General features: G+C 46.3%; 1 protein-coding gene across 1 annotated transcript in view; it reads right to left on the bottom strand.

Moving 5' to 3' along the window:
- Positions 1-232: 232 nt before the first annotated feature.
- ythdc1 (YTH domain containing 1) overlaps positions 233-25,173 on the bottom strand; it is a 33,503-nt gene continuing 8,562 nt past the window's right edge. The window contains exons 3-15 of the mRNA XM_046290686.1: positions 20,817-21,139; positions 18,908-19,280; positions 16,086-16,234; positions 14,496-14,604; positions 14,068-14,185; positions 13,698-13,782; positions 11,365-11,534; positions 7,726-7,805; positions 6,861-6,897; positions 4,516-4,558; positions 2,942-3,007; positions 1,924-2,082; positions 233-1,171 (exon numbers count right to left, since the gene is read on the bottom strand). Of these exons, the coding sequence (XP_046146642.1) occupies positions 956-1,171; positions 1,924-2,082; positions 2,942-3,007; positions 4,516-4,558; positions 6,861-6,897; positions 7,726-7,805; positions 11,365-11,534; positions 13,698-13,782; positions 14,068-14,185; positions 14,496-14,604; positions 16,086-16,234; positions 18,908-19,280; positions 20,817-21,139 (1,928 nt within the window). The 3' untranslated portion in view covers positions 233-955. The remainder of the gene's footprint in view (positions 1,172-1,923; positions 2,083-2,941; positions 3,008-4,515; positions 4,559-6,860; positions 6,898-7,725; positions 7,806-11,364; positions 11,535-13,697; positions 13,783-14,067; positions 14,186-14,495; positions 14,605-16,085; positions 16,235-18,907; positions 19,281-20,816; positions 21,140-25,173) is intronic.

The raw sequence follows: 25,173 nt of genomic DNA, 5'->3' as shown, positions 1-25,173 counted from the left end.
TAGTGATGCACTGAGAGGCAGTGCTTTAGACCGCTGCGCCACTCGGGAGCCCAAACATAAGGCCTAAAATGTCACTAGTTTTCCCAAACATTTAAATCTGACTGATGTGTATTGCAATTGTTGATCTTACGATTAATATTTCCTCTGCAAACCGGCAGAAAGTCAGAAAGGTAAAACCTTGAATGTAAAGTGAATTAATCAAAACATGGTTTACTCAAACTGACGCCAGTAGTAAAACACTCAATAGTATTTAATTTGTTTGTTTTTTGTACAAAACAGTCATCCAAGACAAAGCGATACCTTATTCCCCCGTCCCCGACAAAAACCTTGCAGGTTCTCTAAACTTTACACTGATTGGTTTAAACTTCCCGAAAGGAAACGATCATAACAACAATATTGCTTTTTGCTTCCAGATTAGTCAAAACACTAGAAAAAAAATAAAAATGGCTTGACATTTTTTTTTTAAAGGCAAAAAAAGTGACTCGCAACAACACTGCCAGTCAGATTCAGTACAACACAATTATACCCATGTCAGTAGAGATCTTCACTTGAACCATGTACAAGTATGAACAGCACAAAAGACAAAATGTGACAAATGGATCAGTCCCTTCCTAAAAAAATACACGCAAAAAAGACTGGCATTCAACACTGAAAGTCGGGGACAGGAAGAAGAGACGAAAACCAGCTCCAAATAGTTAAATGCTCTTAACCGCGTCTCCTCCAAAATAAGATGAACTAAAAATTTGTCTCCCCCCCAGTTAGTTCAGTTACACTGCATGCATGATAGACATGAGGCGACTTCACAGCACAATGTAAAACAGAACAATCACTCAGAACAGTTCAGATTCTTAAAAAAATATAATAAAACAAAATGGAAGAAAAACAAAAAGAAAAGAAATGACAAGGTCAGAGAAACTACCACAGGACTTCTTGTTTGATTTGATTTAGTCCCTGATTATCTCCTGTAGCGCCCCCTCTCCTTCTCCCGGTCTCTGATCCGGTCTCTCTCTCGGTCACGTTCGCGTCCACGGTCTCTGTCGCGGTCCCGCCGGGCATCCCGGGGCCGTTCTCGCTCCCTCTGCCGGTCTCGTTCTCTGGGGCGGCTGCGGCGACCTGTCACCACGGCCTGGGTCCGTCTCAGGAAGTCATCCACCCGCATGTCGTAGTCATGCTGCAGAGGGAGAGAGAGGGATGGTGGTGTTCAGGCTATACTACATCCCAAATGAGAGAGAGAGAGAGAGGTGGTGGTGTTCAGGCTATACTACGTCCCAAAAGAGAGAGAGAGCAAGAGAGGTGGTGGTGTTCAGGCTATACTACATCCCAAATGAGAGAGAGAGAGATGGTGGTGTTCAGGCTATACTACATCCCAAATGAGAGAGAGAGAGAGATGGTGGTGTTCAGGCTATACTACATCCCAAATGAGAGAGAGAGAGAGAGATGGTGGTGTTCAGGCTATACTACATCCCAAATGAGAGAGAGAGATGGTGGTGTTCAGGCTATACTACGTCCCAAATGAGAGAGAGAGAGAGAGATGGTGGTGTTCAGGCTATACTACATCCCAAATGAGAGAGAGAGAGATGGTGGTGTTCAGGCTATACTACGTCCCAAATGAGAGAGAGAGAGAGAGAGGTGGTGTTCAGGCTATACTACGTCCCAAATGAGAGAGAGAGAGAGAGAGAGGTGGTGGTGTTCAGGCTATACTACATCCCAAATGAGAGAGAGAGAGATGGTGGTGTCCAGGCTATACTACGTCCCAAATGAGAGAGAGAGAGGTGGTGGTGTCCAGGCTATACTACGTCCCAAATGAGAGAGAGAGAGGTGGTGGTGTTCAGGCTATACTACATCCCAAATGAGAGAGAGAGGTGGTGTTCAGGCTATACTACGTCCACTACACATTTAAACCAGGACAGAAACGAGCTGTACCAGGGTAGAGCTGAAGGAGCGTACAACTCTCTTCTCCCTGAAGCGGGCGTCGTGTGGTACAGGGTGGTGCCCAGTGTACGGGGGATGTGCCTGGGGAGGTGGAGGATGGTGCTGGTAGAACGGGTGGTGAGGTGGCTGCTCCATCCCAGGGTACGGCGCCTACAGGGGAGATGGTTTTTAAATGACACTATGAATGAAGTCAGTGGCAAGGAAAACCTCTTAAAAATGGCAGGTAGGATCAATTAAAAAGAACAAAATCAATGTATTTGCTATGTAACTACGGTAAACAAAAATTGAAGAGCCATGTACGTAAAATGAGTTGCATGTAAATTTAACAAACGAATATTACATAAAGTCTTCTGAAGAGATGGGTCATTAACAAACTAGAGACTGATGAGAAACTTCAGAGATTCACCCAAAATACTGACTATTATACAGACAGGAGCAGATTAGTGTAACTTATTAGGTGATGTACTGCACCGCGTTTTGACCAGACAGGCATCTCTCAGGTCAGTGTAACTTATTAACAGGTGATGTACTGCACCGCGTTTTGACCAGACAGGCATCTCTCAGGTCAGTGTAACATATTAACAGGTGATGTACTGCATCTCTCAGGTCAGTGTAACATATTAACAGGTGATGTACTTTTGACCAGACAGGCATCTCTCAGGTCAGTGTAACATATTAACAGGTGATGTACTGCACCGCGTTTTGACCAGACAGGCATCTCTCAGGTCAGTGTAACATATTAACAGGTGATGTACTGCACCGCGTTTTGACCAGACAGGCATCTCTCAGGTCAGTGTAACATATTAACAGGTGATGTACTGCACCGCGTTTTGACCAGACAGGTATCTCTCAGGTCAGTGTAACTTATTAACAGGTGATGTACTGCACCGCGTTTCGACCAGACAGGTATCTCTCAGGTAGCATTAATAGGCCTTTGGTCTTATGTCTATATTAAACCATATTACTTAGAGCACTCTATAGCTCTATGAACCAAACTTCTAGAACATACCATTCCTTGCCAAGGAGGAGGAGGCCCAATGGTGTGGTGGAACTCTCTCATGTAATCGTTGTAGGACTGGGGATAACAAAACACATGATAATATCAATGAGGAGTGAATAAAATGAACTGTGTGTTAATATCAATGACTATATACACACACAAAAGTATGTGGACACCCCTTCAAATTAGTGGATTCAGCTATTTCAGCCACCCCCCGCCCCCGTTGCTGACAGGTGAATACAATCGAGCATACTGCCATGCAATCTCCATAGACAAACATTGGCAGTAGAACGGCCTTACGGAAAAGCTCAGTGACTGTCAACGAGGCACTGCCTTAGGATGCCACCTTTCCAACAAGTTAGTTTGTCAGATTTCTGCCCTGCTAGAGCTGCCCCGCTCAACTGTAAGTGTTGTTATTGTGAAGTGGAAACATCTAGGAGCAACAACGGCTGTGCCTCGAAGTGGTAGGCTACACAAGCTCACAGAACGAGACTGTCGGGTGCTGTTCATCAGGAGCTTCATGAAATGGGTTTCCATGGCCCAGCAGCCGCACACAAGCCTAAGATCAGTGGTGTAAAGCCACCATTGGACTCTGGAGCAGTGGAAACTCATTCTCTGGAGTGATGTTTCAAGCTTCACCATCTGGCAGTCGGACAGATGAATCTGGGTTTGGCGGATGCCAGGAAACGCTACCTGCCCCTATGAATAGTGCCAACTGTAAAGTTTGGTGGATGAGGAATAATAGTCTGGGGCTGTTTTTCATGGTTTGGGCTCGGCCTCAGTTCCAGTGAAGGGAAATCTTAACACTACAGTATACAATGACATTCTAGATGGCTCCCAACTTTGTGGCAATAGTTCGGGGAAGGTGCTTTCCTGTTTCAGCATGACAATTCCCCCGTGCACAAACCAGAAATGGTTTGTCGAACGGTGTGGAAGAACTTGACTGGTCTGCACAGAGCCCTGACCTCAACCTTTGCGATGAATTGGAACGCTGACTGTGAGCCCGGCCTAATCGCCCAACATCAGCACCGGACCTTCCTTATGCTCGTGGCTGAATGGAAGCAAGTACCAGCAGCAACATTCCATCATCTAGTGGAAAGCCTTCCCAGAAGAGTGGAGGCTGTTAAAGCAGCAACGTTCCAACATCTAGTGGAAAGCCTTCCCAGAAGAGTAGAGGCTGTTAAAGCAGCAATGTTCCAACATCTAGTGAAAAGCCTTCCCAGAAGAGTGGAGGCTGTTAAAGCAGCAATGTTCCAACATCTAGTGAAAAGCCTTCCCAGAAGAGTGGAGGCTGTTAAAGCAGCAACGTTCCAACATCTAGTGAAAAGCCTTCCCAGAAGAGTGGAGGCTGTTATAGCAGCAATGTTCCTACATCTAGTGGAAAGCCTTCCCAGAAGAGTGGAGGCTGTTAAAGCAGCAATGTTCCATCATCTAGTGGAAAGCCTTCCCAGAAGAGTGGAGGCTGTTATGGGACTAAAAGGGAGGACCAAGTCCATATTAATGGCCATGATTTTGGAATGAGATGTTTAACAAGTAGGTGTTCACATACCTTTGGTGATGTAGTGTACATTTACTGAACTCACCCCATTGAGAAACACATCTCTTCTTACTCCAGTTGGGAAGCGCCTGGGGAAATGAAGTTACTACTGGTTAATGTCTGGGGAGGGGGAGGGTTGGTGGAGAGGGCCGGGGAAGGGTTGGTGGAGAGGGCCGGGGAAGGGTTGGTGGAGGGGGCCGGGGCAGGGTTGGTGGAGAAGGCCGGGGCAGGGTTGGTGGAGAGGGCCGGGAAGGGTTGGTGGGAGGGCCGGGAAGGGTTGGTGGAGAGGGGTGGGCCAGGGAAGGGGTGGTGGAGAGGGGTGGGCCAGGGAAGGGGTGGTGGAGAGGGGGTGGGCCAGGGAAGGGGTGGTGGAGAGGGGGTGGGCCAGGGAAGGGTTGGTGGAGAGGGGGTGGGCCAGGGAAGGGTTGGTGGAGAGGGGGAGGGCCAGGGAAGGGTTGGTGGAGAGGGGAGGGCCAGGGAAGGGTTGGTGGAGAGGGGGAGGGCCAGGGAAGGGTTGGTGGAGAGGGGGAGGGCCAGGGAAGGGTTGGTGGAGAGGGGTGGGCCAGGGAAGGGTTGGTGGAGAGGGGTGGGCCAGGGAAGGGTTGGTGGTGGAAGAGGGGTGGGCCAGGGAAGGGTTGGTGGAGAGGGGGAGGGCCAGGGCAGGGTTGGTGGAGAGGGGGAGGGCCAGGGCGGTCATTACATTTTGTCAGCCGGTTATTATCATGGAAATGACTGCCGGTCTCACAGTAATTTACCGTTAATTAACCAACACATTTAGCATCTCCTGGCTTCCACGCATAGCCTACAAGCCACTGATGCAGAATCTCTGAAAAATCTACATTTAAAAAAAGTCAATTTATTATACAACATCACAATAAATCCATTATTTTAGGCAGGTTTAAAAGAAAAGTTATCATTTTAAGAAAAGAAATAGTCTGTTATCTGGCTATGCTCCGTGCCATAGGTTGTCGGCGTATTCATTTAGCTGAAATGCTCATAGGTCCCCGTTACATTATTTTATAGAATGTGTGCGCATATGAAGTGGCTATGTTGAGCGTCAAAATGATCATTTGAAACGGGTCCTATACACTAGATTTAGAGTTATTTGGCAACTTTAGTTTTGAACGATACAAACCTCAGAAAGTCTTAGAAATCAAAACATAAATGGGCTGCAGGATTCAACTAAATCGGCCATTTGAAAAAGTCGCAAAAAAAAAAAACTGCTTGTGCCTCATCAAGTGATCACCTTTTCACCCATCAAACTATACTCAATTTAATCTAGTCTTCACTAATATGTCAAATTTGTTTGGATTTAGGAAAAAAAAGGCCCATTATCAAATAGGCGGGGGGGGGGGGGAACATGTCATCCGTATGCACTGGAAAAGCGAATGGAGGCCACATTCCATTGTAAAATCATGCTGGGTAGGTTACTCCGGTAACTCGAGGAGCCGCCGGGGTAACTCGAGGAGCCGCCGGGGTAACTCGAGGAGCCGCCGGGGTAACTCGAGGAGCCGCCGGGGTAACTCGAGGAGCCGCCGGGGTAACTCGAGGAGCCGCCGGGGTAACTCGAGGAGCCGCCGGGGTAACCCTCGAGGAGCCGCCGGGGTAACTCGAGGAGCCGCCGGGGTAACTCGAGGAGCCGCCGGAGTAACTAGAGGAGCCGCCGGAGTAACTAGAGGAGCCGCCGGAGTAACTAGAGGAGCCGCCGGAGTAACTAGAGGAGCCGCCGGGGTAACTAGAGGAGCCGCCGGGGTAACTAGAGGAGCCGCCGGGGTAACTAGAGGAGCCGCCGGGGTAACTAGAGGAGCCGCCGGGGTAACTAGAGGAGCCGCCGGGGTAACTAGAGGAGCCGCCGGGGTAACTAGAGGAGCCGCCGGAGTAACTAGAGGAGCCGCCGGAGTAACTAGAGGAGCCGCCGGAGTAACTAGAGGAGCCGCCGGGGTAACTAGAGGAGCCGCCGGAGTAACTAGAGGAGCCGCCGGAGTAACTAGAGGAGCCGCCGGAGTAACTAGAGGAGCCGCCGGAGTAACTAGAGAAGCCACTTTTAGAACATTCCATGGTTTTTCTTTATTTTGTACTATTTTCTACATTGTGGAATAATAGTTAAGACATCAAAACTACAAAATAACACATGGAATCATGTAGTAACCAAAAAAAATAAGTGGGGGGGGGGTTTAGATTTGGGGTCCACGGTGAGTTATGTCAGTCTACACTAGAGCCTGGGGGGGGGGGGTTAGATTTGGGGTCCACGGTGAGTTATGTCAGTCTACACTAGAGCCTGGGGGGGGTTTAGATTTGGGGTCCACGGTGAGTTATGTCAGTCTACACTAGAGCCTGGGGGGGGGGGGGTTTAAGATTTGGGGTCCACGGTGAGTTAGGTCAGGTACTTACCGGTCAACTGGCGGGTTACGTGGAACTGGCATAAAGCCTGTGTAAAGAGAGAAAGCTGATTTACTCCGACTGGCGAATCATGTTCAGATGTCCCTGTGGAACATCTGTGTTTACAGACACACAAGTTGCCAATTTCAACATGTTTTGTCCTAATTCTGCTACATCGGTAGTCAATAAGAAAAGTTTTTTAAAAAATCAATACTTACTTACAACCTCCTACTCTGATTCATAACATCCAAAGTGGAAAATATCACACGGAAAATTGGGACATTAAATCTAACCTCTTGCCACTACAGTAAACTGATAACAGTAATAAGTCGGCTAGGCTAAACATCGGTCACCTGGATCTGGCTTCAACTCTGTTTCATTTGTTGCAGATGTTGATTTCAAAAGGAGCTTTACTGGTAAACTCAAGCACGTTTCGTGGGTACATCGTTCAGATACCAGTAAAAGGACAAGACAGACCAACACAAACGTCGGCGCTGCACAGCGGGTGGCCGTACTGTCACCTCCCGACCACAATGGCCGGCATTTTCTGTTCCATTTCCAGACGTGTCTTCATGTTCGATCACAATCGTTCGTCGACACCCAGCAGGAGATCTACTGCACACGGCCGACATTCCTGTTGGTCCAGCTCGTCCTTATAACTGACATTGACCGGTACCAATACAATTACTAGTTGTGTGCCCAAACGGCCCAGTTCCTTAAATAATTATCAAATAAAATGTTTTAAAAAAAATATACACACACTGCTTTTGACCAGAGCCACTTGGACCCTGGTCTAAAGTAGTGCACTATATAGGGAATAGGGGCCATCTGGGATACATGTCCATGCTGGCCCAATACATATGGCAGTAATAGTAACCTGGTCTCTGTGGGAACTCGGCTGGATAGTCAATCCTTGGGCGTTTTCTGTTGTGAATGTCATATTCCTCGGACCGACGCCTACATGAATTAGGTAAACAATTGAGACAAGCACCACGATACAGCACAGCATCCTAGTTGCCCTAAGTCATAATAGAACTGTGTAAAACATCTAGTATCATCTGAAAAGCATATGTATACATCTATACACCAAAACATTTACATGAACTAGTCAAAAAACACACAAAAAAAAAACATCTATTGACAGATTGAGAAACAAATATATTTTTAGCCACATCACCATTCTGTCTCTTCTGATCTCATCCTCCTCCATAAAGGGGGAAACTTAATTCATGACCAAATTCAGGATGCATTTCACAGTATTCCCAAATACTTATTTAAAATAAATAAACACTAAACATGTAGAGACAGTTATAATGAGCAGACTGCATCAATCAACCATTATATTCTGAATGCTATCTGACTGAATCAACCATTATATTCTGAATGCTAACTGACTGAATCAACCATTATATTCTGAATGCTAACTGACTGAATCAACCATTATATTCTGAATGCTAACTGACTGAATCAACCATTATATTCTGAATGCTAACTGACTGAATCAACCATTATATTCTGAATGCTAACTGACTGAATCAACCATTATATTCTGAATGCTAACTGACTGAATCAACCATTATATTCTGAATGCTAACTGACTGAATCAACCATTATATTCTGAATGATATCTTACTGGTTGTGGACAGTTCCATTAAAACAGTGAATTGACCAGTAAGTTGTTTTTGTTAAGATCGGTCCAATGATAGTTCAACTCATTCTGTAACTAAAACAGGATGTGTACTGTACTGTAACTATTGGAAGTACACCCTAGTTACCTGTTTGGGGATAGTTTGGGGTATATCACTTGTCTCCAATAAGGAGCTAGAGTTCTATTCTAACAGCTTCTGACTAGCCATCAATAACCAAGTTAGCACTAAGTGAATGATCATTACTCCACAACACAACTTTCCATGTTCAATTTTTTTTTTTTTTTAAATCAACCAGATGCTAAAATGTTGTTTTGTTTGTTTTTACAGCTGGGATAATGACTGTCTACAGGAAAATGAAGAAAGAGCCGGTTAAAATTGTAACATACCGCTTTCTTGTAGTTTTGTGACCCGTTACCGTTGACACATAAAGATATTTAAAGTTCATATAGACAGTCCATCTTACGGTTTAGGGTCTACAGCCACAAAGACATTACAAGGATGGGGCCGGGCTGGGGAGGGCAAAGGGGGCGATTGATAAGGGTGATTGATGCAGTCCATTGCAATCGAAAAGACCAGGGGATGAACTTCACGTCGGCCATTTTGTAAAACCAAAAAGGCGACGCCCCCCTTTTGCTTTTAGAACGTCCCTTCCTTGTGGTGTTATTCTCAGTCCATTGAGGCCTTAAAAAGGAAAGGAGTGGGGTTGTATCATTCTGCCAGTGGGTCTCCTCCTACCTTATTCTCAGTCCTTTAGGTTAGGGTATGGAAACACTCCTGTCCTTTAGGAAACACTCCTAACCTAGTCCTTTAGGCCAGGGTATGGAAACACTCCTGTCCTTTAGGAAACACTCCTAACCTAGTCCTTTAGGTTAGGGTATGGAAACACTCCTGTCCTTTAGGTTAGGGTACGGAAACACTCCTGTCCTTTAGGAAACACTCCTAACCTAGTCCTTTAGGTCAGGGTATGGAAACACTCCTGTCCTTTAGGTTAGGGTATGGAAACACTCCTGTCCTTTAGGAAACACTCCTAACCTAGTCCTTTAGGTTAGGGTATGGAAACACTCCTGTCCTTCAGGAAACACTCCTAACCTAGTCCTTTAGGTTTCTCTAACCACCTACCACCAGGTGCCATTCATTCCAGATGAAGAAACTTTAACAAGAAACGGCTGGCAGGCTCTCTCAGCACCACAACCATCTTCAGTCCTGTTTGGTTGTGTGGGGAGGGGGAGGGGGGGGCAGTGACCGACCATTAACCAAAATGTTTTTGCGGGTATATGATCTCTTGAAGGGATTTGGATCGCTGGTGTAAATGGAGCATAGCAACAGGAGGTAGAGAGAACCACACAGCAGAGCCAAGCCCTCTCTCTCCCTCTCTCTCTCTAGGTTGTCGCCAGGTCTCCCAAAAGGCCTACCGCTTTCCAACGTTTTTTTAAACTCCCTTTCCAGGTAGCTTTGTAGATAGACACCCACCCCTGCCCATCTGAAGCTACAGGCACACACAGCAGTAGTGTAGATTTCACCACAGGTATACATTATGTATATTCAATAAATGGCCCATGGAGGGAGAGGAATGTCCCCTGGAAGCATTTAAGACAGCATCATCATTCTCCCCACTCAAATCCACGCGTCATCTTCTGCTCCTTTTTCTAAGTCCCATATATGACTAGGTTAACTCGCCAGGATACTCCTGAAAGAAAAGGCTTCGGGAACAAATTTTTAAAAAACAAACTTATCTAGACAAATTCATTCAAGCAAACCTGAAGACAAAATGTATTAAAACGCAACTACAACTTAAGTGGTTTTAAGTATCATGATGGTATAAATTAAAATGGCATTCTTTATATTGAGAGATCAAACTAATTAACCACCATCACCTGTAGAGAGAGACAAGCCACACTCAGCCTACTAGCAACGGCCCGGCCCATAGATACTGGGGTTAGCAACGGCCCGGCCCATAGATACTGGGGTTAGCAACGGCCCCGGCCCATAGATACTGGGGTTAGCAACGGCCCCGGCCCATAGATACTGGGGTTAGCAACGGCCCCGGCCCATAGATACTGGGGTTAGCAACGGCCCCGGCCCATAGATACTGGGGTTAGCAACGGCCCCGGCCCATAGATACTGGGGTTAGCAACGGCCCCGGCCCATAGATACTGGGGTTAGCAACGGCCCCGGCCCATAGATACTGGGGTTAGCAACGGCCCGGCCCATAGATACTGGGGTTAGCAACGGCCCCGGCCCATAGATACTGGGGTTAGCAACGGCCCCGGCCCATAGATACTGGGGTTAGCAACGGCCCGGCCCATAGATACTGGGGTTAAGACTGGCCCGGCCCATAGATACTGGGGTTAAGACTGGCCCGGCCCATAGATACTGGGGTTAAGACTGGCCCGGCCCATAGATACTGGGGTTAAGACTGGCCCGGCCCATAGATACTGGGGTTAAGACTGGCCCGGCCCATAGATACTGGGGTTAAGACTGGCCCGGCCCATAGATACTGGGGTTAAGACTGGCCCGGCCCATAGATACTGGGGTTAAGACTGGCCCGGCCCATAGATACTGGGGTTAAGACTGGCCCGGCCCATAGATACTGGGGTTAAGACTGGCCCGGCCCATAGATACTGGGGTTAAGACTGGCCCGGCCCATAGATACTGGGGTTAAGAATGGCCCGGCCCATAGATACTGTGGTGCTGTGGTACGGGGTCCTTAGCAACAGCCCAGAGGATGTCAGCAGGTTTCCCTCTTCGCTGGGATGTGATGTGAGCATTCTGGAAGGGGCGGTTAGACCATCGGATCAGAACACTGCTCCGGGCATCATGTCACGCCGACACCAGAGCTCACTAGCAGTCCAAAGAATATTTCTAACCTTCCCAGGTCGCCTCGGGCGGGTTCTCTGTGCGGCGGGCGTCCTCGAGAACGCGGCTCCGAAGGCATCCTTCGCTTGTGTCGCATTTTATGAATAACTTGATACAAGTCAATGCTCTCGTCCTGGGGGAACAGCATGCACAGCTGCATCCCACACCCTGGTTCGATCTCCTGGTGGTCCCGAGGAGGGGGGAAACACAGATCAGTAGATAAACATTTTAAATAACACTCAATTAGAATTAGTGTGAAAATAAATCAATATAAAATACAGAGCATTGTGAAAGTATTCATGACCCCATTCTCTTTTTCCACATTGTTATAGTATAACCTTATTCAAAAACAGTTGCTAATATATGCATATTATTAGTAGTATTGGATAGAAAACACTCTGAGGTTTCTAAAACTGTTTGAATGACGTCTGTGAGTATAACATAACTCATATGGCAGGCAAAAACCTGAGAAGAAATCCAAACAGGAAGTGAGAAATCTGAGGTTGGTCGATTTTCAACCGTGGCCCTATTGAATTCACAGTGGGATATGGATGAAGTTGCACTTCCTAGGGCTTCCACTAGATGTCAACCGTCTTTAGAAACTTGAATGAGGCTTCTGTGTTGTGGGCCTGAATAAGAGCTGAATGACCTGCGTTTCATTGCATCTCTAGACACAAAGGAATTCTCTGGTTGGAACTTTATTGAAGAGTTATGATAACAACACCCTAAAGATTTATTCTAAACTTAGTTTGAAATGTTTCTTCGACCTGTAATATAACTTTTTGTCCTAGGTTATGCGGGAACCTGCACCAGCGTTTGGATAGGTGTACCAAACGCGCTAACAAAAGTAGCTAATTGGACATAAATAACGGATATTATCGAACAAATCAAGCATTTATTGTGGACCTGGGATTCCTGGGAGTGCATTCTGATGAAGATCATCAAAGGTAAGGGAATATTTAGCATGTGATTTCTGGTTTCTGTTGGCTACAACATGGCAGCTAATTGTATTATTTTTCTGAGCGCCGCCTCAGATTATTGCATGGTTTGCTTTTTCCGTAAAGTTTCTTTGAAATCAGACACAGCGGTTGCATTAAGGAGAGGTATATCTATAATTCCAGGTGTTGAACTTGTATTATCATCTACACTTAAGATGAGTATTTCGATGTGGCTATGCAAAAATCACTGGATGTTTTTGGAACTAGTGAACGTAACGCGCCAATGTAAACACATTTGTTTTTTATAAATGTGAACTTTATCAAACAAAACACACATGTATTGTGTAACATGAGGTCCTATGAGTGTCATCTGATGAAGATCATCAAAGGTTAGTGATTAATTTTATCTCTATTTTGTGACTCCTCTCTTTGGCTGGAAAAATGGCTGTGTTTTTCTGTGGCTGGGTGGTGACCTAACATAATTGTTTGTGGTGCTTTCGCTGTAAAGCCTATTTGAAATCGGACACTGTGGTGGGATTAACAACAAGATTACATTTAAAATGGTTATAAGATACATGTATGTTTGAGGAATTTTAATTATGAGATTACTGTTGTTTTGAATTTGGCGCCCTGCACTTTCATTAGCTGTTGTCATATCCATCCTGTTAATGGGATTTCAGAAGTAAAGGGTCTGAATACTTTTAAAACCCCTTTTTCTCCCCAATTTCGTGGTGTCCAATTGTTTAGTAGCTACTATCTTGTCTCATCGCTACAACTCAGTTGGTAGAGCATCGGGAGAGACTGAGGTTGAATTCCGGGACCGTCCTCGTAGAAAACACATGACCCAACCAAGCCGCTAAATGGCATATATTAATTATAGCGCGCATCCAACCCGGAAGCCAGCCGCACCAATGCGTCGGAGGAAACTGTACACGAGGCAACCTTGGTTTGCGCGCACTGCGCCCGGATCGCCACAGGAGTCGCTGGTGGCACAGCTTCCGCTGCAATACCCTTAACCACTGCGCCACCCGGGAGGCCCTAGGGTCTAAATACTTATGTAAATGTGATATTTCTGTTCTTTTGCTAATATTTCTCAGAACCTGTTATTGATTTGTCATTATGGGGTATTGTTTGTAGATTGATGATGGGGGAAAACTATTTAATCTGTTTTTAGGATCGGACTATAACGTTTTTTTTTTTGTGTGGAAAAAGTCAAGGGTTTTGAATACTTAGCGAATACACTGTATAGGCAGCAGATGCTTTTATACAAAGCAACTTAACAAAATGTATGATTGACCCCAGCAGGAATCATACCCACTATCCTAGAGTGACAAGCTCTAGAAAGTGATCGACGCAGAACCAAAAGACCAAGGACAACATTAGATAGATAGATGAAGAATGTCTACCTGTCCATCTCGGCCGATCTTTACAGGCTTGTGTTCGTTCCACGGGTTGGAAAGGTGAGCCGTTTTAGTGAACGGCAACTCCCGTCTGAAAACATTTAGATTTAAACCGGATCATGGGATGCATAAGTCTTACAAAAGATCTGAGATCACAAAAATAAAATTAAAATAAAAAATAATATTCATATTTCTGGCTGCTACCACAATGTCAGGAAAGACATGATAAGTTCCAAATGACACGCCAAACTCGATGTAGTGCACTGCTTTAGACCTAAATCTGATGGGCCCGGGGCAAAAGGAGTGCACTTTATAGAGAATAGAGTGCCATTTGGAACACATCTCATGTCTTTGAGGATAAGCCAGAAGCGTTTACCTGCAGATCCAGTGGATTTTGAACACCCCACCCAGCATCTTGGCGTTCATCCCAGCAGGCAGGACCCAGTGGATGGGAGACCCTCCATGATGAGACTCCGAGGACAGCCTGGCAAAACCTACACACAAAGGAGGACAGACCATATTCAGTACACTACGCACAGGTCGACCTCAAAATAAACTATATTTAGTTGCAATACAATTGATCAACAACAAGAAGCTGTGCTTTCTCTTGATCTGAGATCCGTGTGGAGATACGCCCACCTTCCTGTCGAGTTTTAAAAAATGGACCAATCACAACCTTTTGTGGGAAAAGTGGCACGCGCTAGTTTTAAAGTCTTATTTGTGCCTTTGATAAATGAGGCCCCTGGTGAAAAGTAGTGCACTATAAGTAGTGCACTATAAGTTTTGCACTATATATATATTTACCTTGGAACTTTCCACTCTCCCTGACCGAGAAGACCAGGATGACGCTGCGGGCAGAACGGAAGGCGGCGTTCAGCTTCTTCTCGTTCACAGGCAGAGTTGACCACACCCCCTGGCAATAACAACCAACAGAAAACAGGCAGAGTTGACCACACCCCCTGGCAATAACAACCAACAGAAAACAGGCAGAGTTGACCACACCCCCTGGCAATAACAACCAACAGAAAACAGGCAGAGTTGACCACACCCCCTGGCAATAACAACCAACATAAAACAGGTAGAGTTGACCACACCCCCTGGCAATAACAACCAACATAAAACAGGCAGAGTTGACCACACCCCCTGGCAATAACAACCAACAGAAAACAGGCAGAGTTGACCACACCCCCTGGCAATAACAACCAACATAAAACAGGCAGAGTTGACCACACCCCCTGGCAATAACAACCAACAGAAAACAGGCAGAGTTGACCACACCCCCTGGCAATAACAACCAACAGAAAACAGGCAGAGTTGACCACACCCCCTGGCAATAACAACCAGGCAGAGTTGACCACACCCCCTGGCAATAACAACCAACAGAAAACAGCACACTTGTTTGTTTGTGTTCAGCATCAGTCAATATTACCGTACAGATTGTATTTTAAAGTACATATAAACAGACAATTAGATTGATGGCGGTCATTTGTGTTTTTGTACATTCTATATCAAATATTTTTATTTTTATAAAAGCTCTTTTCACATCAGCAGTTACCACAACACGCCGGCCCGTTATCACAACACGCCGGCCCGTTACCACAACACGCCGGCCCGTTACCACAACACGCCGGCCCGTTACCACAACACGCCGGCCCGTTACCACAACACGCCGGCCCGTTACCACAACACGCCGGCCCGTTATCACAACACGCCGACCCGTTACCACAACACGCCGACCCGTTACCACAACACGCCGACCCGTTACCACAACACGCCGACCCGTTACCACAACACGCCGACCCGTTATCACAACACGCCGACCCGTTATCACAACACGCCAAACTGTCGAGAACCAAGCAGCTGGAAAAGCAGAAGTCAAAGCACAGTGGCTAGGAAATACTCCTTAGAAGAAACCTAGAGAGAGGAACCAGGCTCTGAGGGGTGGCCAGTCCTCTACTGGCTGTACTGGGTAGAGAGGAACCAGGCTCTGAGGGGTGGCCAGTCCTCTACTGGCTGTACTGGGTAGACCAGAGGAACCAGGCTCTGAGGGGTGGCCAGTCCTCTACTGGCTGTACTGGGTAGACCAGAGGAACCAGGCTCTGAGGGGTGGCCAGTCCTCTACTGGCTGTACTGGGTAGACCAGAGGAACCAGGCTCTGAGGGGTGGCCAGTCCTCTACTGGCTGTACTGGGTAGACCAGAGGAACCAGGCTATGAGGGGTGACCAGTCCTCTACTGGCTGTACTGGGTAGAGAGGAACCAGGCTATGAGGGGTGGCCAGTCCTCTACTCGCTGTACTGGGTAGACCAGAGGAACCAGGCTCTGAGGGGTGGCCAGTCCTCTACTGGCTGTACTGGGTAGAGATTGAGAAACTAAGTTAAGATAGAGAAGTGCACCTTAGCCTTGGCCAGGGAGACATTCTCATGGTTGTTGCTCTTGATCAGGAAGAAGCGTGCGTCTCGTAGGATGTACTTCAGCTTGCTGGTCTGATCCTTGCGGACGGCTCGAACTGAGGAGGATAGCTTCTCATGCTTCTTCTCAGAACCTGGAGGACAAAAAATAAAAAACACACAAAAATATCACATCATAAAATCCAAAGTAATTACAGCAGCAAAGCGTCGGCTAGAGTGGTGTAAAGCTCGTCGCCATTGGACTCTGGACTAGTGGAAATGCGTTTTCTGGAGTGATGAACCACACTTCACCATCTGGCAGTCCGACGGACGAATCTGGGTTTGGCAGATGCCAGGAGAACGCTACCTGTCCCAATGCATAGTGCCAACTGTAAAGTTTGGTGGAGGAGGAATAATGGTCTGGGGCTGTTTTTCATGGTTCAGATCTCTTAGTTTCAGTGAAGGGAAATCATAACGCTACAGCATACAGTGACATTCTAGATGATTCTGTGCTCCCAACTTTTGGCAACAGTTTGGGGAAGGACCTTTCCTGTTTCAGCATGTGACCCTTGTGCACAAAGCAAGGTCCATACAGAAATGGTTTGTCGAGATCTGTGTGGAAGAACTTGACTTGCCTGCACAGAGCCCTGACCTCAACCCCATTGAGCACCTTTGCGATGAATTGGAACGCAGACTGCGAGCCAGGCCTAATCACCCAACATCAGTGCCCGACCTCACTAATGCTCTTGTGGCTGAATGGAAGCAAGTCCCTGCAGCAATGTTCCAACATCTAGTGGAAAGCCTTCCCAGAAGAGTGGAGGCTGTTATAGCAGCAATGTTCCAACATCTAGTGGAAAGCCTTCCCAGAAGAGTGGAGGCTGTTATAGCAGCAATGTTCCAACATCTAGTGGAAAGCCTTCCCAGAAGAGTAGAGGCTTTTACAGCAGTAAAGGTGGGGGGGGGGCGACTCCATATTAAAGCTCATGATTTTGGAATGAGATGTTGGATGAGCAGGTGTCCACATACTTTTGCTCATGTAGGCATCTGGATTGATGAGAGCCATGTTTCAGAAAGCACGTTGATGAGTTAAGAATGAACGAACACGGCCTTCCTATATAAAAGAGCAGGTCGTGTGTGTCATTAGACAGCAGAAAACTAATTATTCCATTGATATTCACATTGCTTATAGACTATGGGGATATCATTTACATGAATGTAGCTGCCACCGTTTTGAAAAGCTACTGGACACAGTTTATGATAAACACACTAGGCTTTTACGACGGGGCACCAGGTTCAGTACACATCATAGCTTTCTGTATCAGAAAGTAGCCCGGTCGTCTTTGAAAGCTAGATTGATGAATTGCACTGTTTATATAAAGCCCTCCTACATAAACCTGCTGCGGTAACTTCACAGGACAGAGATACCAGACCCGGTTGAGAGATGGCTAACTCTGGAGATACCTTCCATCTCCAACCAGTTAGGTACATCTGCTGTTACATGTTTGGCACCTTACTGGTAAAATAATCTCCAGGGCTCTCTAAATGGGATGGATTGGTGCCTATAGGACAGTCCAAGGCTCTCTAAATGGGATGGATTGGTGCCTCTAGGACAGTCCAAGGCTCTCTAAATGGGATGGATTGGTGCCTCCAGGACAGTCCATGGCTCTCTAAATGGGATGGATTGGTGCCTCCAGGAAAGTCCAAGGCTCTCTAAATGGGATGGATTGGTGCCTCCAGGACAGTCCATGGCTCTCTAAATGGGATGGATTGGTGCCTCTAGGACAGTCCAAGGCTCTCTAAATGGGATGGATTGGTGCCTCCAGGACAGTCCATGGCTCTCTAAATGGGATGGATTGGTGCCTCTAGGACAGTCCAAGGCTCTCTAAATGGGATGGATTGGTGCCTCTAAGACAGTCCAAGGCTCTCTAAATGGGATGGATTGGTGACTCTAAGACAGTCCAAGGCTCTCTAAATGGGATGGATTGGTGCCTCCAGGACAGTCCATGGCTCTCTAAATGGGATGGATTGGTGCCTCCAGGACAGTCCATGGCTCTCTAAATGGGATGGATTGGTGCCTCCAGGACAGTCCAAGGCTCTCTAAATGGGATGGATTGGTGCCTCCAGGACAGTCCATGGCTCTCTAAATGGGATGGATTGGTGCCTCTAGGACAGTCCAAGGCTCTCTAAATGGGATGGATTGGTGCCTCCAGGACAGTCCATGGCTCTCTAAATGGGATGGATTGGTGCCTCCAGGACAGTCCATGGCTCTCTAAATGGGATGGATTGGTGCCTCTAGGACAGTCCAAGGCTCTCTAAATGGGATGGATTGGTGCCTCCAGGACAGTCCAAGGCTCTCTAAATGGGATGGATTGGTGCCTCTAGGACAGTCCATGGCTCTCTAAATGGGATGGATTGGTGCCTCTAGGACAGTCCAAGGCTCTCTAAATGGGATGGATTGGTGCCTCCAGGACAGTCCATGGCTCTCTAAATGGGATGGATTGGTGCCTCTAGGACAGTCCATGGCTCTCTAAATGGGATGGATTGGTGCCTCCAGGACAGTCCATGGCTCTCTAAATGGGATGGATTGGTGCCTCCAGGACAGTCCAAGGCTCCAAGGCTCTCTAAATGGGATGGATTGGTGCCTCCAGGACAGTCCAAGGCTCTCTAAATGGGATGGATTGGTGCCTCTAATTAGGCCGTTTCACCCATTTACTGATAGTCATTTCCTTCTTAATCCATGAAGGGAAGTGAACAGATGTCGGGAGAATGGGATGCAACCAGGATAGTGAAAAGAGAAGAAAAGGTTGTTGAGCAGATGTTTTGTTTACCTGAGGCGTCAGATCCAGACCCAGAGTGAACCGACTCCCCCTCAGAGAACGACACTGAATCAGACTGGGAGTCGCTGGCTTCGCTGCGAGTGTCGTAATCCGGCGGGTCGTTCACAACTCTCTGATCCCCCTCCTCCTGTTCATACTCTTCTTCCTCCTCTTCCTCGTCTTCCCCGGGGCCCTTCTCTCCCTCCTCCTCCTCCTCCTCCTCTTCTTCCTCCTCCATCACCTCTTCTCCCTCCATGTTGGATCGGTCTCCCTCGGAGGACTCGGCCGTGCTGCCCGTCTCCTGGTCTGATGCCTCCTCTTCTGCCTCTTCCTTGGAGGAGGTGCTGACCCTGCCAACACTCCCCTCACTGGGCCGCATCAGCTTCTAGACAAGAGGAGAACAGAAAGGCATCAGGGTCTGTATCGCAAATTACACCCTATTCCCTATATAGTGCACTACTTTTGGCAAAGGCCATAAGGTTTTGGTTAAAAAAAAGTGGACCATGGGGCTCTGTTCAAAACCAGTGCACTTTAAGTACTGCGACTCCAGCCGACTACCTACTACTGCGACTCCAGCCGACTACCTACTACTGCGACTCCAGCCGACTACCTACTACTGCGACTCCAGCCGACTACCTACTACTGCGACTCCAGCCGACTACCTACTACTGCGACTCCAGCCGACTACCTACTACTGCGACTCCAGCCGACTACCTACTACTGCGACTCCAGCCGACTAACCAACTACTGCGACTCCAGCCGACTACCTACTACTGCGACTCCAGCCGACTACCTACTACTGCGACTCCAGCCGACTACCTACTACTGCGACTCCAGCCGACTACCTACTACTGCGACTCCAGCCGACTACTGCGACTCCAGCCGACTACTGCGACTCCAGCCGACTACTGCGACTCCAGCCGACTCCAGCCGACTACTGCGACTCCAGCCGACTACTGCGACTCCACTCTCTTTAATAATACCATACAGGTATAATGACATCAGCTTTTATAACCTTCAAAATCGTTTTTTCTTTCGTTCATATTTTGCACCAGAATGAGTTTCTCCACTACCTATTGTTCCTGCAGTGATGATTCACAATCTTCATCAAAATGATTCTCCAATGTATCTGCACATATTCACCAAGAAGCAGTCGTAGCTGACCAGTATGCAAATTAGGGAGCCAAATGAAGGGCTCTCTCGTCGATGCGATTCGAATAGCTCCCCGATTCGATTCACCTAAAAGATCAGTTAAAAATTTAAAAAAAAGCTGTTCATTCCCAAACAACCAATCACAAGGCTACGCTGACGAGTCACTTCAGCGGTCACTGGCAGGACTCGACACGGTGCTTTGAATACTAGGAAAATGCAAGATTTTGTATGATTTGGAGGTCGACTTTATTTAGTCAGCAATACACATTTTATAGAAACTAGTCAACACACGCTGTTCAGCGGTCAATCAAAGAACCGGAAATAATTTTTTAAAAATTGAATCAAAGGAATCGTAAATAGCCCATGTGCCCCGACGCCGTGGTGGAAATTAACGTGCCAGAAAACAATAATGGAAGTGGACCTCAACTCATCGTTAAAAGTTATACAACACGGGATGTGGACATTCACTCACAGAAGATAGAGAAGCAGCATGCCCTCTCCTCCGTTAATTTCTATTGTTGACTGCAGTCAACAACAGCGCACAAAAACAGGTACCGAGAGGCGGGACAGGCCAGCAGTGTTTCCCTGTCGTCGCTGGCTTGGTGACCCGACAGGGGCCTGTCCGATCTACAGAGCACTAGAAGGCGCATCTCATTTCATTCTAACATGAAAAGGCTATACTGACTAGCGAAGTGAAAAGACCAGAAAACAGCCCTGCAGATATGCTACAGTAACTTCCCCTCGTGACCCTTAGAGAAGCCACTCCTACCTCTGTGGTTAGCTCAGGCATGAGGGGCTTGATCCTCTGTCTGTCTGGCTCTCTCCTGCGGCCCAGAGGCTTGTCAAGGTGGGCTGCTTTGGGAGGGTCCCCCCTCTGCGTCCCACCAGCTCGGATGGAATGGGTTTTCCGGTCGTCGTAATAATCTTCGGTCTTGTATTCGGAGGGGTGCCGCACCCCCCTGAGGTTGACCAGTTTCTTCCCGCCAGCCGAGGGGGCAGATCTTTTAGTGGCCTGTCTGGTGGTGGTGTGAGCAGAGGGCCGGAGACGTTTCAGATCGTGGTCATCCCCTCGGTCATTCTTCCTCTTAGAACCTGTAAGTAGGGAGAAAAAAAAGTCATTAAATCTTCAATATTATGTTCTTAAATCCCTCTGCCTTGGACTGTCAGTTACTCACTTTATGTCTCCCACCGGAGCGGCATCTGGTCTGACTTTGTGGCTGTGTTATGTGACAGAAAAATTACATACACTACCTTTCTAACGTTTGAGGTCACTTAGAAAAGGTCCTTGTTTTTTTTTATTAAGAAAAGCCCATTTTTATCCATTAAAATAACATAAAATTGATCAGAAACACAGCTGAAAACTGAGCTAACAAAATTATCATAAAGAGTGTAGTTTGAGAAACAGACGCCTCACAAGTCCCCAACTGGCACCTTCATTAAATAGTACCCGCAAAACATCTCATTGTCAACAGTGAAGAGGCGGCCTTCTAGGCAGAGTTCCTCTGTCCAGTCTCAACAGTGAAGAGGTGACTCTGGGATGCTGGCCTTCTAGGCAGAGTTCCTCTGTCCAGTCTCAACAGTGAAGAGGTGACTCTGGGATGCTGGCCTTCTAGGCAGAGTTCCTCTGTCCAGTCTCAACGTCAACAGTGAAGAGGTGACTCTGGGATGCTGGCCTTCTAGGCAGAGTTCCTCTGTCCAGTCTCAACTCAACAGTGAAGAGGTGACTCCGGGATGCTGGCCTTCTAGGCAGAGATGCAAAGAAATATATCTCAGACTGGCCAATAAAAAGAAAAGATTAAGATGGGCAAAAGAACACAGACACTCTGCCTAGAAGGCCAGCATCCCAGAGTCGCCTCTTCACTGTTGACGTTGAGACTGGACAGAGGAACTCTGCCTAGAAGGCCAGCATCCCAGAGTCACCTCTTCACTGTTGACCTAGAAGGCCAGCATCCCAGAGTCACCTCTTCACTGTTGACGTTGAGACTGGACAGAGGAACTCTGCCTAGAAGGCCAGCATCCCAGAGTCACCTCTTCACTGTTGAGACTGGACAGAGGAACTCTGCCTAGAAGGCCAGCATCCCAGAGTCACCTCTTCACTGTTGAGACTGGACAGAGGAACTCTGCCTAGAAGGCCAGCATCCCAGAGTCGCCTCTTCACTGTTGACGTTGAGACTGGTGTTTTTTTCAGATACTATTTCATAAAGCTGCCAGTTGAGGACTTGCGAGGAGTCGGATCCTCAAACTAGACACTAATGTACTTGTCCTCTTGCTCAGTTGTGCACCGGGGCCTCCCACTGCTCTTTCTATTCTGGTTAGTGCCAGTTTGCACTGTTCTGTGAAGGGAGTAGTACACAGCATTGTACGATATATCTTCAGTTTCTTGGCAATTTCTCACATGGAATACCCTTCATTTCTCAGAACAAGAACAGATTGACGAGTTTCAGAAGAAAGGTCTTTGTTTCTTGCCATTTTGAGTCTGTAATCGAACCCACAAATGCTGATGCTCCAGATACTTAACTAGTCTAAAGGCCTGTTTTATTTTTTTTAAATCAGAACAGTTTTCAGCTGTGTTAACATAATTGCAGAATGGTTCTCTAATAATCAATTAGCCTTTTAAAGTGATAAACTTAGTGTTAGCTAACCTACATGCCATTGGAACAGGGTCACTTAGGGGCGACAGGGTAGCCTAGTGGTTAGAGCGTTGGACTAGTAACCGGAACAAATTGTCGTTCTGCCCCTGAACAGGCAGTTAACCCGCTGTTCCTAGGCCGTCATTGAAAATAAGAACTTGTTAACTGACTTGCCTGGTTAAATAAAGGTAAAATAAAAAATAAACATGATGGTTGCTGATAATGGGCCTCTGTTCGTCTATGGACATTTCTAAAGTGACCCCAAACTTTTGAACGGTGGTGTATTTACCTGGTTTGTTTGATATTAACAGTTAGTACTTACTTAATACTTTTAAAAATAGGACATTACTGTTCTGTTTTCATGGGTTCCACTCTAGTTCCCTGCAGCTAATCTGGGCGTATGGTTACCAGCTCGAGCTGACAAATGATCTAAAGACTGCATTACACAGACAAGAATGTGCTTTACTAGAGATAGCTTAGGGGTAGAACAATCCCTCATTGTCTCAATCATCCTCGCATCTGGGAAACTAAGCGGGGGGGGGGTGAACCCAGAGTGACTTATGACACCCAATCTGCATGGGATTGCTGGAACCAACCACGACTAAGCATTTTTAGTGTTCGTTATATACTCTGCATCTGTGTAAAGGTTAGGTTACTCGGTCCTAAACTCAAGGGTGGGGGTGGGAATTTAAAAAAAATGTTTTTTTAAAGACCAGCCTCATTATTGCAATAATTAATCGAAATTTAAAAAAATTAAAGTACTGTTTGAAGAAGTGACCAAATCTATCTCGGTACTGAATTTCCACAACAGTTATTTAGAGGAAATCGCTAATTTACTGGTTGATCAAAATCTGTTCACTCAATTTTAGTTTATGAGAAAAACAAGCACTGAATGGTGTAGGGAACAACTGTACCATCTAAAATATAGATGGAGCCCAAAAAATTAAAGTAACTCAAGTTTTGGTCCCCCAGCTTCAAAAACAGCTGTAAAAAAAAAAAAAAAAAAAAAAAAAAAACTATTTTTTTAAAGTTTGTTAATGGAAATAAACTCAGCAAAAAAAAGAAATCCTCTCACTGTCAACTTTATTTTCAGCAAACTTGACATGTGTAAATATTTGTATGTACATACAGTTGAAGTCGGAAGTTTAAACACACTTAGGTTGGAGTCATTAAAACTAATTTTCAACCATTCCACAAATTTCTTGTTAACAAACTACAGCTTTGGCAAGTCGGTTAGGACATCCACTTAGTGCATGAATAGTCATTTTTCCAACAATTGTTCACATATTATTTCACTGTATCACAATTCCAGTGGGTCAGAAGTTTACATACACTAAGTTGCCTGTGCCTTTAAACAGCTTGGAAAATTCCAGAAAATGATGTCATGTTTTTAGAAGCTTCTGATAGGCTAATTGACATGTGAGTCAATTGGAGGTGGATGTTTTTCAAGGTTTACCTTCAAACTCAGTGCCTCTTTGCTTGACATCATGGGAAAATCAAAAGAAATCAGCCAAGACCTCAGAAAAATACTTGTAGACCTTCACAAGTCTGGTTCATCCTTGGGAGTAATTTACAAATGCCTGAAGGTACCACGTTCATCTGTACAAACAATAGTACGCAAGAATAAACACCATGGGACCACGCAGCCATCACACCGCTCGTAATTTGGTGTGAAAAGTGTAAATCAATCCCAGAACAACAGCAAAGGACCTTGAAGATGCTGGAGGAGACAGGTACAAAAGTAACTATATCCGCGAAAAACCATCCCAACCGCGAAGCACGGGGTGGTTGGGATGGGGCTGGCAGCATCATGTTGGGGGTGCTTTGCTGCAGGAGGAACTGGTCGCTCTGGATAAGAGCGTCTGCTAAACGACTTAAATGTAAATGTATGTAAATGTGCACTAGATGGCATCGTGAGGTAGTAAAATTATCTGGATATATTGAAGCAACATCTCAAGACATCAGTCAGGAAGTTAAAGCTTGGTCGCAAATGGGTCTTCCAAATGAACAATGACCCCAAGCATACTTCCAAAGTTGTGGCAAAATGGCTTAAGGACAACAAAGTCAAGGTATTGGAGTGGCCATCACAAAGCTCTGACCTCAATCCTGTGTGGGCAGAACTAAAAAGGTGTGTGCGAACAAGGAGGCCTACAAACCTGACTCAGTTACACCAGCTCTGTCAGGATGAATGGGCCAAAATTCACCCAACTTAACCTTTTATGACTAGGGGGCAGTATTTTCATTTTTGGAAAAATAACGTTCCCGTAGTAAACGGGATATTTTGTCAGGACAAGATGCAAGAATATGCATATAATTGACAGCTTAGGATAGAAAACACTAACGTTTCCAAAACTATTAAAAATATTGTCTGTAAGTATAACAGAACTGATGTTGCAGGCGAAAGCCTGAGAAAAATCCAAACAGGAAGGGACTCTTATTTAGATCCTCTGCGTTCCTATGCGTCCCTATTGAGCAGTGAATGGGCTATCAACCAGT

Source organism: Oncorhynchus gorbuscha, linkage group LG11, assembly GCF_021184085.1.
Source record: "Oncorhynchus gorbuscha isolate QuinsamMale2020 ecotype Even-year linkage group LG11, OgorEven_v1.0, whole genome shotgun sequence".
Taxonomy (NCBI): domain Eukaryota; kingdom Metazoa; phylum Chordata; class Actinopteri; order Salmoniformes; family Salmonidae; genus Oncorhynchus; species Oncorhynchus gorbuscha.
The sequence above is the reverse complement of the archived record's forward strand: the minus strand, read 5'-3'. Positions and strand labels throughout refer to the sequence as shown.